Source organism: Balaenoptera ricei, chromosome 11 (assembly GCF_028023285.1).
Source record: "Balaenoptera ricei isolate mBalRic1 chromosome 11, mBalRic1.hap2, whole genome shotgun sequence".
Lineage (NCBI taxonomy): Eukaryota > Metazoa > Chordata > Mammalia > Artiodactyla > Balaenopteridae > Balaenoptera > Balaenoptera ricei.
Window position 1 is genome coordinate 67,338,412 of NC_082649.1, and position 13,875 is coordinate 67,352,286.

The 13,875-nt window shown below is 43.2% G+C and overlaps 1 protein-coding gene across 3 annotated transcripts in view; it reads right to left on the bottom strand.

Moving 5' to 3' along the window:
• Positions 1-13,875, bottom strand: part of PFKFB4 (6-phosphofructo-2-kinase/fructose-2,6-biphosphatase 4) — a 44,656-nt gene that overhangs the window by 11,666 nt on the left and 19,115 nt on the right. For all 3 annotated transcript variants that reach the window (XM_059939557.1, XM_059939556.1, XM_059939558.1), the window contains 2 exons: positions 9,957-10,164; positions 9,246-9,392 (listed from right to left, as the gene is read on the bottom strand). In XM_059939557.1, coding sequence (XP_059795540.1) covers positions 9,246-9,392; positions 9,957-10,164 — 355 coding nt within the window. The remainder of the gene's footprint in view (positions 1-9,245; positions 9,393-9,956; positions 10,165-13,875) is intronic.

The window sequence follows — 13,875 nt, forward strand, 5'->3', positions numbered from 1 at the left end:
GGGGGAAGGACTGGAAGGAAATGGGGGTATGGGTACAGGGTTGCTTTTTGGAACAACAAAAATGTTCTAAAATTGATTGTGGTGATGGTTGCATAACTCTGTGAATATACTAAAAACGAATGAATTGTACAATTTAAATAGGTGAACTGTATCATGTGAATCATATCTCGATAAAGCTGTTGTTTTTAAAAAAGGAAAAATAAGACAGTATATTGTGGATTGGGCTAAGAAAAAAATCACAACATTAAAATAGAAGACTAGCCCAAGGCTGTTTACCAGAACAGAGGAAAGAACAAAGATAAACATGGAAAGATGACTAACAGATCATAGATACTAGAATAGTTTCCAAACTAAAGATAAAGAAGGGAATCCAGTGTATCTAGGAAAATAATCAGATTAACCTCAAAGAAAAAAAGATCAGGGCTGCTAAGGCTTCTCTGAAAAACCAAATGCTACAGCCATATCCGTGCCCTTGGAAGGCAGACACCAGACCCCTAACCTGCGTCAGGGAGCTGCTATTTGCACGAGAAAGAAATCAGGGCTGGAAACCTCCTGTAACTCCCACCAGCCACAGCTGATGAAAGTCCACAAAATGGGTTAAATGAGCTATAAAATGGGTCACAGAAATTGCTTACTCTTTTGAAAGAGTTCATCAATTCTAAAGAAGAGCTACAACAGATAAAAAAAAAAAAACCTTGACGCTATACTCTGCCCAATTACAGTAAAAAAAAAAAAAAAGGGCAGAAAGGAAACAAATGGAAATAACACATCCTCATAATTCCCAACAGAGTCAAGAATTATTTTCCTGTTACTAATTTTGATAAGTATATTTTAGTTATTCCTTTATTTACAAGCATTCTGCTTAAGAATGTTTTGGAAAAGCTTTAAAGTAATGACTACTGGAATAAAAACACTGCTTGCCTTCCGAATCACAGAAAAGATGATGTTTATACAGAAAAAAAAAAAAAAAAATGAGATGAAGAGAAATCTGCAAGGTACTGGGGAAAAAAAAGGACAAAGATAGCAATTGTAATAATAAATATGAATGGGTTTAGATTCCTAAATGAAAAAAGCTCTCAGCCCAAAAAATAAACCAAAGATATGTTCCTTTCATCTAAAGAAATGACAGAAAAAGGTTAAAAATAAAAGGGAGTAGGCATAACAAAAAAAACATGGACAAAAAGCAAGGATGGCAAATTAAAACCAAAGTGAGATACCACCTCACACTCATTAGAATGGCTACTGTAAAAAAAAAAAAAATAGAAAAATAACAAGTGTTGACACAGATGTGGAGAAATAAGAACACTCGTGCACTGTTGGTAGGAAAGTATAATGGTGCAGTTGCTATGGAAAAAAGTATAGTGGTTCCTCAAAAAAATAAAGATAGAATTACCATATGATCCAACAATTCCACTTCTACATATGTACCAAAAAGAAATGAAAGCAGTGTTTCAAAGAGATACTTATATACCCATGTTCATAGCAGCCCTATGCACAATAGCTAAAAGGTGGAAGCAACCCAAATGTCCATAGATAAATGAATGGATAAGCAAAATGTGGTATATACATACAATGGAACCATGTTCAAGCTTAAAAATGTGATTCTGACATATGCTACAACATGGATGGACCTTGAGGACATTATGATAAGTGAAATAAACCAGTCACAAAAGGACAAATACTATATGATTCCATTTATGTGACATACTTAGAGACAGAAAAATCATACAGACAGAATCAAAGAGACAGAAAGTAAAATGCTAGTTGTCAGAGGCTGGGTGGGGAGGAGAAATGGGGGTTATTGTTTAATGGGTATAGAGTTTCCATTTTATAAGGCGAAAAGAGTTCTGGAGATGGGGACTTCCCTGGTGGTCCAGTGGGTAAGACTCCGCACCCCCAATGCAGGGGGCCCAGGTTCAATCCCTGGTCAGGGAACTAGATCCCTCATGCATGATGCAACGAAGATCCCACGTGCCACAACTAAGACCCCACACAGCCAAAAATAAAGTAAATAAATAAATAAATAAATAAATAAATAAATAAATAAATAGATCCGCATGCCACAACTAAGAGTGCGCATGCCGCAACTAAAGATCCTGCATGCCGCAACAAAGATCCCACATGCCACAACTAAGACCCAGTGCAAACTAAATAAATAAATATTTAAAAAGTAAACAAATTTATAAACATTAACATGGTTACAAAAATAAAACTATTAAAAAAAAGAGTTCTGGAGATGGATGGTGGTGATGACTGCACATTATGAATGTATTTAATACCACTGAACTGTGCACGTAAAAATGGTCGTTAAGATGATAAATTTTATGTTATGTGCATTTCACCAAAAAAAAAAAAAATTGGAAAAAGAAAAGCAGGGATGATAATATTCAAATTAGTCAAAGTATAAATCCATGCAAAAAGTGTTTTATATTGAAACAGGAACCATCCAAAATGAAGGCTGAGCCACAGTGGAGTAACTGGTACCAGATTTGCTCTCGGCCCAACATAAACAATTCAAAAAAACTGGACAAAATGTATGCAACAATTGTTTGTAGACACTAGACAACAGGCAGAGCAGGGTTGTGATCCTTCAGAAGGGACACAAGGAGCCTACGACTGCAGCAATTTACTGCAGGCACTTCCTGGACTGCAGAGCATCACAAGAAAAGAAGACACAAAAAAGAACAAAACTGAACTCCTAGAGCTTAAAAACATAACACCTGAAATATAAAGTTCACTGGATGCTAGATGAGTTTAACAAAAACAGCAGTAAAGATAAGTGAGCTTGAAGACATAGCAACAGAAACTATCCAAACAGAAACTTGGAAAGAACAAAAGACTGAGAAACAATGAACAGAAGCTCAGTGACCTATGGGATTATCCCATAGGTTCTATATACTATACTAAATGGTCTAACATACAAGAAGTTGGAGTCCAGGGTAGGAGACAGGGTAGCAGAAAATATATATATATATATATTTTAATTTTTATTTATTATTTATTTATTATGTTTATTTTTGGCTGTGTTGGGTCTTCGCCTCTGTGCGAGGGCCTTCTCCAGCTGCGGCGAGTGGGAGCCACTCTTCATCACGGTGCGCGGGCCCCCCACCATCGCGGCCCCCCTTGCTGCGGAGCACAGGCTCCAGACGTCCAGGCTCAGCAGCCGTGGCCCACGGGCCCAGCCGCTCCGCGGCATGTGGGATCCTCCCAGACCAGGGCCCGAACCCGTGTCCCCTGCACCGGCAGGCAGACTCTCAACCACCGCGCACCAGGGAAGCCCCCAGAAAATATATTTAAAGAAATGATATCTTAAATTTTTTTTCAAACTCATATTTAGAAACCTAGAAATCCAAGAATCTCAATGAACTCTAAGCAGGATAAACATAAAGTAAAACATACCAAAGCACACCATAATCCAATTGCTTAAAATCAATAATAAAGAGAAAATAGAGTAAAAGAAGATACATTATATACAAAACGAAGATAAGAATGACAGCAAACTTCTTGCTAGAAAACAGTGTGACCCAGAAGACAATAGAGGTGGTCCATTGGTGGTCCAGTGGTTAAGAATCCGCCTTCCAATGCAGGGGACAAGGGTTTGATCCCTTGTTGGGGAACGAAGATCCCACATGCCACGGGGCAACTAAGCCCACGCACCACAACTACCGTGCCCTCTAGAGCCCGCGTGCCACAACTAGAGAAGCCCACACGCCGAAACTAGAGAAAAGCCCGCACGCTGAAACGAAGAGCCTGCGCGCCGCAGTGAAGACCCAGGGCAGCCAAAAAAAAAAAAAAAGAAGAAGAAGAAGAAGAAGAAGACAACAATGGAACAGCATCTTTTAAATGCTGAAACAGAAGGAAGTCTGTGCTGTTTCCTCTCATTTGCCCCTCCATATCCTTCTGCTTCTCCACCTGCTCTCTGCCCCAGGAGGCTGACCTTTGTGCACGCATCTACAAGGCTCCCATGGCCACTAATGTCTTGTTGGGCTAGGCCATGAGGAACACTGGCAGGAGGTCACAGGGAGGGAGGAGAGTGAGGCTGAGATGTTTACTCTGACTCCCTCCTGAAGAAGTTGCTTTCAGCGGTCTAGGCCCTCACCCAAGGTTCCATCCCACCAGGCTGCCCTTTCCTCACTGCTCCCTGTCCCCAGGTTCCTATATCCTCTCTCTCCTCTGCCCAAGGGAAGCAATGGTCCCTGTTGTTACGAGGTCCCTATATCCTGCCCATTATCTTTGAAAAAGGGTCCTTTTATAAATCCTCATTGAATTAACCTAATTGGAGTGGCCATCTGTTTCCTTTTATGTCCCACAAATTCCTAAGTCATGAACTTTACTTTATAATAAAACATCAAAATATGTGAAGAAAAAAAGGTAAAATAATGCAAAATTCTTGAAAATGCAAGAAAAATCAACAAAATTATAATTAGAGTATATTTAACGTTCAACATGATCAAATAGAAAAAAAAAAGACAGAAAATTTGAATGATATAATTAAAGTTGAAATTAATGAGATACGCAAACTTTTTCTTTTGAAAATTTTCAACCATATAGGAAAGTACAGGGCTTCCCTCATGGTGCAGTGGTTGAGAATCCACCTGCCAATGCAGGGGACACAGGTTTGAGCCCTGGTCAGGGAAGACCCCACATGCTGTGGAGCAACTAAGCCCGTGCGCCACAACTACTGAGCCTGCACTCTAGAGCCCATGAGCCACAACTACTGAGCCCACGTGCCACAACTACTGAAGCCTGCGCTCCCAGAGCCTGTGCTCCACAACAAGAGAAGCCACCGTAATGAGAAGCCCACGCACTGCAAGGAAGAGTAGCCCCCACTCGCCGCAACTAGAGAAAGCCTGTGCACAGCAATGAAGACCCAATGCAGCCAAAAATAAATAAATAAATAAATAAATAAATTTATTTTTTAAAAAAATGTACAGACGACAGTATAATGCACCCATGTACCCACCTCTTAGCCATATATGTTAATAACACACAGCTAATCTTGTTTCAACTAAACCTATACTTGCTTCCCTCTCCTCAACCAATTTTGAAGAAATTGCTTTGAAAGAAATTACTTTGAAGAAAATGCTAGACATACTCCATTTCATCTTAAATACTTCAATATGAGACTCTAAAAGTTAGAAAGCTTCATTATCACACACAGACATACACACTGACACATACACCCTGTGATTCCTCCATATAATTGGATAATGGAGATATATTGGATGTTGTATCTAACTAACAGGCAACAGTTGCTTTCAAATGGCCATGAGATGTTTATGAAAATTTACTATCTAGGCAACAAACAAAGCCTCTAAAAATTCCAAAAGGCTGGGACTTCCCTGGTGGCACAGTGGTTAAGAATCCGCCTGCCAGTGCAGGGGACACGGGTTCAAGCCCTGGTCCGGGAAGACCCCACACACCACAGAGCAACTAAGCCTGTGTGCCACAACTACTGAGCCTGTGCTCCAGAGCCCATGGGCCACAGCTACTGAGCCCGCATGCCATGATTACTGAAGCCTGCATGCCCAGAGCCCGTGCTCAGCAACGAGAAGCCACCACAAGGAGAAGCCCATGCACCACAATGAAGAGTAGCCCCCGCTCGCCGCAACTAGAGAAAGCCCACGCGTAGCAACGAAGACCCAACACAGCCAAAAATAAATTAATTAATTAAAAAAAAAATTCGAAAAGGCTGAACTGCAGGTCACATTCTTGGACTTCAACACAATAAAATCCATCAGAAAATCATTTTAAATGCTTTCATTATTGAAGAAGAAAGAATGACTATAAATGCCTCAGTCAATAAACTCTAGAAGCTTTTTTAAAAACTGAAAGAAAGTAAAAGGAAAATAACATAAAAGCAAAAAAATAAATGAATTTGGAAATAGAAAAACAATAGAATTGATACAATCTGAGATCTGGTTCTTTGGGGAAAAAATTCAATGAGTGACCAATCTCTGACATATCTAATTAAGAAGAAAAACCCCACAATATCAAAAGATGGGAACAGAGGTAATAGTTGATACTGAGATACAACTACATGAATATACTCTACTGTTACGTACTAATAACTTATTCTCATGAACAAATAAATTTTGAATAAGATAAACTATCAAGATAACTCAGGGAAAGAGAGATAAATAGCAAGTGATAAAGCAGGTATTAGGACTTCCCTGGTGGTGCAGTGGTTAAGAATCCGCCTGCCAACGCAGGGGACATGGGTTCAAGCCCTGGTCCGGGAAGATCCCACATGCCGCGGAGCAACTAAGCCTGTGCACCACAACTACTGAGCCTGTGCTCTAGAGCCTGCGTGCCACAACTACTGAGCCCACACGCTTAGAGCCCGTGCTCCGCAGCAAGAGAAGCCATTGCAATGAGAAGCCCACATACCGCAACGAGGAGTAGCCACCTCTCGCCACAACTAGAGAAAGCCCACGCGCAGCAACAAGGACCCAACGCAGTCAAAAACTAATAACTAATAAATAAATAAATAATAAATAGACTTTCTAAAAAAAAAAAAGAATATACAACAGAAACACAAGGCTCTTAAACTGGGAAGGTAACAACTGGATTATCCTTATTTCAGAAGATATGACAGCTCCCTGAGATAAAGCTAAGATAATCAACTGAAAAAGTACTAGAGCAAATAAAAGAATGGTCACAGGTTTTCTGTGGACCAGCAATAACCAGACGGGGGACAAGATCTTACTCACAAAGAGGCTTCCTCCATGAGGCCAGGTGGCCCAAGCTGCCAAGGGACCCTCTGGAGATGTCCCTGGTTAACAGCCCACTGTCAGCCTTCTTGGCCTGGCTCCCTACATGAATGCTGTGCCTGTGGCCACTCCCATCTCATAATGCCATGGATGCCCCCTTTCCCTTCCCCAATCTTTTCCAGCGGGGATGGATTCCATGGCATGTGGCTTCATCACCTTCCTCCCTACTCCTCACCTCCTCTGTCCAACTTGCTTCCATCTCATCCATAGGGACACAACTGAACAAGCTCGTGAGCTGAATGAGTGTCTGCCTTTTCCACAGCTGCATCCATCTGCTAGGGGTGAAGGATCGCCCCCAGAACACAGACAAGGGAGCCACAGAAGACTCCTGGTCTCCAGACAAGCCAACTCTTCCCCTTGGCTAACGCCCACTGGAAACTCCTCCTTCCTTTCACTCTTGAGTGAAACCTCCATGAAGTTCTGAGACACAGTACTCTATGGCCACCTGCACCCCTCTCCTCTCCTGATACCCTGGAATCTGGGCCTCCGCCACCACTCAGGGCCTCCTGTCATCTCATTCTCTCCCTTTCTACCAGACCCTCACCATCAGCTTACACACGGCCAAGTCTCCCTTGACTCTGAGTCCCTTGCCCCCCACTCACTTCCCCACCCATTCCCATTGGGCACCAACCCAGTAGGCTCATGCCAAGAATCCCACTGGTCTTATGACATCCCAATGGTCAGTTTGGAGCCTGGCCTCACTCTGCCTCCCTATGGTATCTCACCCCACTGACCACTGCCTCCTCCTCTCTGCCTTGACTCCCATGACCCCATCAGCCTGGTTTCCCTTCCACCTCACCAGACACCTGTCCATAGCTTCCTCCACAGCCCCTTAAATGCCAGGGCTCCCCTGGGCTCTGTCCTGGGTCCTACTTCGCCTCCCTCAGCCACCCGATCCATTCCACAGTTTCAAGCACCATGTCTGTGGGGGAGATGCCCAAGCCCCAACTCTCTTTGGAGATCAGATTGGCTCCTGGGTACCTGCTCTTGAACATCTCCCAGGAACATCTTCCTTTCATTCACTACATATTTACTGAGCACCTACGATGCGGTGAACAAAGTAGATTAGTTCCTGCCCTCATCAGGGTGAGCTCATCACCTTCCTTGCCCCAGAACCCTTCCCAGTGGCTGGAAATCTGGAGCCACCCTAGATCCTTTTTAGACCCCTGCTTGGGCATCATCAGCCTCTATCCTTTCATTAGGATCTTGGTCCCCAGCACCTGGCCCAGTTCCTAGCACAGAGTAGCCTCACATAAATATGTGAAAAATAAATGAATAAACATCCCTCAAGTCCATCTACTCCTCTTTCACTGCCGCCACCCAAGTTCCAGATGTCACCACCTCACCAGGCCACTGCAAGTACCTCTAACTAGTCTCCCTTCTCCAGCTTGTCCCCCCACCTCATCCCAACAAAACAATTCTGTCAGTTGGGGTGATCTTTGTAGGATTCAAATCTGATCCCGAGACTTCCATATCGGGCAATGGTAGACTAGCTTGTTTTAGACTAACACTCCACTGAGAGCTACTAGAAAAGCCAAACAGAAATCAATCAATCAATCAATCAATCAATCTGTTTGATATCACCCTAGAGCCACAAGGCAGAGAAGACCTGAGGGGCCAAGATCCTGAAGTGAAGGGAAGCCCAAAGAGGTGAACCTGGTATATGGCATCATTTTTCCCTTTGAGGTTTTGTTGATTTGAAAGTGGCAGTTAAGGGCTTCCCTGGTGGCGCAGTGGTTGAGAATCTGCCTGCCAATGCAGGGGACACGGGTTCGAGCCCTGGTCTGGGAAGATCCCACATGCCGCGGAGCAACTAGGCCCGTGAGCCACAGCTACTGAGCCTGCGCGTCTGGAGCTTGTGCTCCGCAACAAGAGAGGCCGCGATAGTGAGAGGCCCGCGCACCGCAATGAAGAGTGGCCCCCGCTTGCCGCAACTAGAGAAAGCCCTCGCACAGAAACGAAGACCCAACACAGCCAAAAATAAATAAATAAATAATTTAAAAAAAAAAGAAAGTGGCAGTTAAAAGCATGACAAGCCAGCTGGTAGGCAAAATGGCTGAAGAGGGTCAAAAGGTATAAACTTCCAGTTATAAGATAAATAAGCCCTGGGGATGTAATGTACAGCATGGTGATTATAATTAACAATATGTATCATATATTTGAAAATTGCTAAGAGAGTATGTCTTGAAAGTTCTCATCACAAGAAAAATAAAATGTGTAACTATGTGGTGATGGATGTTAACTAAACTTACTGTGATAATTATTTCACAATACATACATACATCAAATCATCACTTTGTATACCTAGATAGTTATATACAAAAGAAGGGAAGGAGGGAGGGATGCATCAGAACCCTAAACAATAATGAAATGTTAAAGAAAAAGCTCTCCCTGACCCCCTTCAACACTGTCACCCTGGGTGAGCGCAGCTGTGCCCAGAGCTGGGCAGTGGAGGGAAGAGATGGTGATTACCGCATCAATCTCGTTGAGAACTTTCCACTGCTCATAAGGCACACCCAGGGCCTCAGCCGTCTGGATTGTCCTCTTCATCTGGCTTGTCCAAACCTTTAGGTCCTTGATGTTCTGATCCCTGATGAACTGGGCCAGACTCCTGGCAAACTGAAACACATCACAAGCAAATTCAGATGCACAGGTCCTGGGCTGCCCTCAAAGGGTCCACGGGGCCCAGCCTTAGAGAAAACAGGTTTGGCAAAAAACACGAACTAACTCTCGATGACACCGACACCCACACCCACAAGTGCTGTCCTTGTGCATTCTTCTGAGACCCTCAGTGTAGTTCCAGCTGTGGCTCATCAGGTCCCCTGCCAGTGCTCACCCCCCGACCATGTGCCCTAGGCTGTGTGACCTTCCCACTGAGGTTTCAGTGTCTCCCCTGGACTGTAGCACAGCATCAGCTGCACTGTAGCAACTCAGCTCCCTCCCAGAATGGCATGCCTCTCCAGGGAAAGGGAATCAGCTGGTGAGAGCTCACGTGCAAGCCAGAGATCCAGGCATCTGCTTGGTGACCTTCCCTATACAATGGGAACATTCCAGACTGAATGAGGTCATCCACCTGGATTGCATGTTAGCTGGAGTCCAGCACCAGCACATGCACATGCACACAGAAATAAACACACACACACACACACACACACACACACACACACACACACACACACTGACCTCCCTGCCCCGGGCGGACAGTCCTGGGTCCCCGCCAATCCGGCCCTTGAGGTTGAGCTCGCTTTCCCCGTGCCGGCAGAGGTAGATGGAGCGGGGCGTCACATGGATGTTCATGAGGTAATACACAATGCGGCTCTGGATGTGGTCAGCCACGCGGTTCACGATGTAGCTCTGCCCCACGTCCATGATCTTAATGTAGGACAGATCCCTTTCCAGAGAAGGTAGAGAGAAGCCTGTGAGTGTGACTGGGGTCCTTGAGGCCACGCCCTGCCAGCTCCAGGAACCAGCCTCAGAGCCTTGCATCTCTGACCCCACCAGGCTTGAGACCACAACACACAGGACTGCCAGCTGGTACGCGAGTGATGGGGGTGAGGTGGGAGCAACACGACACGCATGACATACAGACAAACCCCGTGAGAGGTGCTCCACACTCATCATGCTCCCAAAAGGTGACATTCAAAGCGAGGGGTCAGTCCTACCACATCGGGACCTTCATCGCTGTGCTATGTCCCCCGGGCCCCTCTTGCCTACCTATGAGCTCTCAACGTACTATCTGTAAGGTGAACAAGAGACAGTTTTTTCCAGGATTGACCTGGGAGTAGTTGGCAAACGCGCTTCCCCTCCAGTCTTCCTGGTCAGCCATCCATGGGCCTGGCCTTTCCTTCCCCCAGCGAACCCTCCCCCGAGAACCCAGCCCGGGTCATGTGTGTGTGCCGAGTGGCCGCCATGTTCCACGCCAGGCAGCAGGTAGACGAGACAAGAAGCACAGGAGGATGGTGCTGGTGGCAGCAGCCAATAAGCCCAGCTCTGCCGCTTTCCCTGCTTTGGACCAGTGCAGCCCTGCAGCGTGGAGAACAGAGCCACAAGGAGCAATGCCATGCTGCAGGGAGACCAGGAGAACCACAGAGGCCGGGGCAGCAGCACTGGATCAGCGCCAGCCTCACTGAGGGGACTCAGTCCAGGGACTATCCCGCAAACATCCCAGAAAACATCCCCCCAGCAGTCACTTGACTTCTTTGGTTCGTAATTATATATTCATACGTAATTATTAACAACCCAAGTACAAGTTCATATTCCACCCTTTTCACTTAATGCTACATAACATACACTTTCCCATGTCTCTTCAGCATGATTTATAAGGACTGCGTAATACTTTTTTTTTTTTTTTAATGTCTGAGACATTTATATTAACATATTTCCATACATATTTCCATACAAATACAAATATAAGATTTTTAGAAATTTCATGTAATGTCTGAAACATTTATATTAACATGTTTCCATACAAATAACCCAATGAAAGTTTAGTATTAGTTGTTTTGTTTGTTTTTTTATACTGCAGGTTCTTATTAGGCATCAGTTTTATACACATCAGTGTATACATGTCAATCCCAATCGCCCAATTCAGCACACCACCATCCCCACCCCACCGCAGTTTTCCCCCCTTGGTGTCCATATGTCCATTCTCTACATCTGTGTCTCAACTTCTACCCTGCAAACTGGCTCATCTGTACCATTTTTCTAGGTTCCGCATACATGCATTAATATACGATATTTGTTTTTCTCTTTCTGACTTACTTCACTCTGTATGACAGTCTCTAGATCCCTCCACGTCTCAACAAATGACTCAATTTCGTTCCTTTTTATGGCTGAGTAATATTCCATTGTATATATGTACCACATCTTCTTTATCCATTCGTCTGTTGATGGGCATTTAGGTTGCTTCCATGACCTGGCTATTGTAAATAGTGCTGCAATGAACATTCGGGTGCATGTGTCTTTTTGAATTACGGTTTTCTCTGGGTATATGCCCAGTAGTGGGATTGCTGGGTCATATGGTAATTCTATTTTTAGTTTTTTAAGGAACCTCCATATTGTTCTCCATAGTGGCTGTATCAATTTACATTCCCACCAACAGTGCAAGAGGGTTCCCTTTTCACCACACCCTCTCCAGCATTTGTTGTTTGTAGATTTTCTGATGATGCCCATTCTAACAGGAGTGAGGTGATACCTCATTGTAGTTTTGATTTGCATTTCTCTAATAATTAGTGATGTTGAGCATCTTTTCATGTGCTTCGTGGCCATCTGTATATCTTCTTTGGAGAAATGTCTATTTAGGTCTTCTGCCCATTTTTGGATTGGGGTGTTTGTTTCTTTGATATTGAGCTGAATGAGCTGTTTATATATTTTGGAGATTAATCCTTTGTCCGTTGATTCATTTGCAAATATTTTCTCCCATTCTGAGGGTTGTCTTTTCGTCTTGTTTATGGTTTCCTTTGCTGTGCAAAAGCTTTGAAGTTTCATTAGGTCCCACTTGTTTATTTTTGTTTTTATTTCCATTACTCTAGGAGGTGGATCAAAAAAGATCTTGCTGTGATTTATGTCAAAGAGTGTTCTTCCTATGTTTTCCTCTAAGAGTTTTATAGTGTCCAGTCTTATATTTAGGTCTCTAATCCATTTTGAGTTTATTTTTGTGTATGGTGTTAGGGAGTATTCTAATTTCATTCTTTTACATGTAGCTGTCCAGTTTTCCCAGCACCACTTATTGAAGAGACTGTCTTTTCTCCATTGTATATCTTTGCCTCCTTTGTCATAGATTAGTTGACCATAGGTGCGTGGGTTAATCTCCGGGCTTTCTATCTTGTTCCATTGATCTGTGTTTCTGTTTTTGTGCCAGTACCATATTGCCTTGATTACTGTAGCTTTGTAGTATAGTCTGAAGTCAGGGAGTCTGATTCCTCCAGCTCCATTTTTTTGCCTCAAGACTGCTTTGCCTATTCGGGGTCTTTTGTGTCTCCATACAAATTTTAAGATGATTTGTTCTAGCTCCGTAAAAAATGCCATTGGTAATTTGATAGGGATTGCATTGAATCTGTAGATTGCTTTGGGTAGTATACTCATTTTCACAATGTTGATTCTTCCAATCCAAGAACATGGTATATCTCTCCATCTGTTGGTATCATCTTTAATTTCTTTCATCAGTGTCTTATAGTTTTCTGCATACAGGTCTTTTGTCTCCCTAGGTAGGTTTATTCCTAGGTATTTTATTCTTTTTGTTGCAATGGTAAATGGGAGTGTTTCCATAATTTCTCTTTCAGATTTTTCATCATTAGTGTATAGGAATTCAAGAGATTTCTGTGCATTAATTTTGTATCCTGCAACTTTACCATATTCATTAATTAGCTCTAGCAGTTTTCTGGTGGCAGTTTTAGGATTCTCTATGTATAGTATCATGTCATCCGCAAACAGTGACAGTTTTACTTCTTCTTTTCCAATTTGTATTCCTTTTATTTCTTTTTCTTCTCTGATTGCCGTGGCTAGGACTTCCAAAACTATGTTGAATAATAGTGGTGAGAGGGGACATCCTTGTCTCGTTCCTGATCTTAGAGGAAATGCTTTCAGTTTTTCACCATTGAGAATGATGTTTGCTGTGGGTTTGTCATATATGGCCTTTATTATGTTGAGGTAGGTTCCCTCTATGCCCACTTTCTGGAGAGTTTTTATCAGAAATGGGTGTTGAATTTTGTCAAAAGCTTTTTCTGCATCTATTGAGATGATCATATGGTTTTTATTCTTCAATTTGTTAATATGGTGTATCACATTGATTGATTTGCGTATATTGAAGAATCCTTGCATCCCTGGGATAAATCCCACTTGATCGTGGTGTATGATCCTTTTAATGTGTTGTTGGATTCTGTTTGCTAGTATTTTGTTGAGGATTTTTGCATCTATATTCATCAGTGATATTGGTCTGTAATTTTCTTTTTTTGTAGTGTCTTTGTCTGGTTTTGGTATCAGGGTGATGGTGGCCTCATAGAATGAGTTTGGGAGTGTTCCTTCCTCTGCAATTTTTTGGAAGAGTTTGAGAAGGATGGGTGTTAGCTCTTCTCTAAATGTTTGATAGAATTCACCTGTGAAG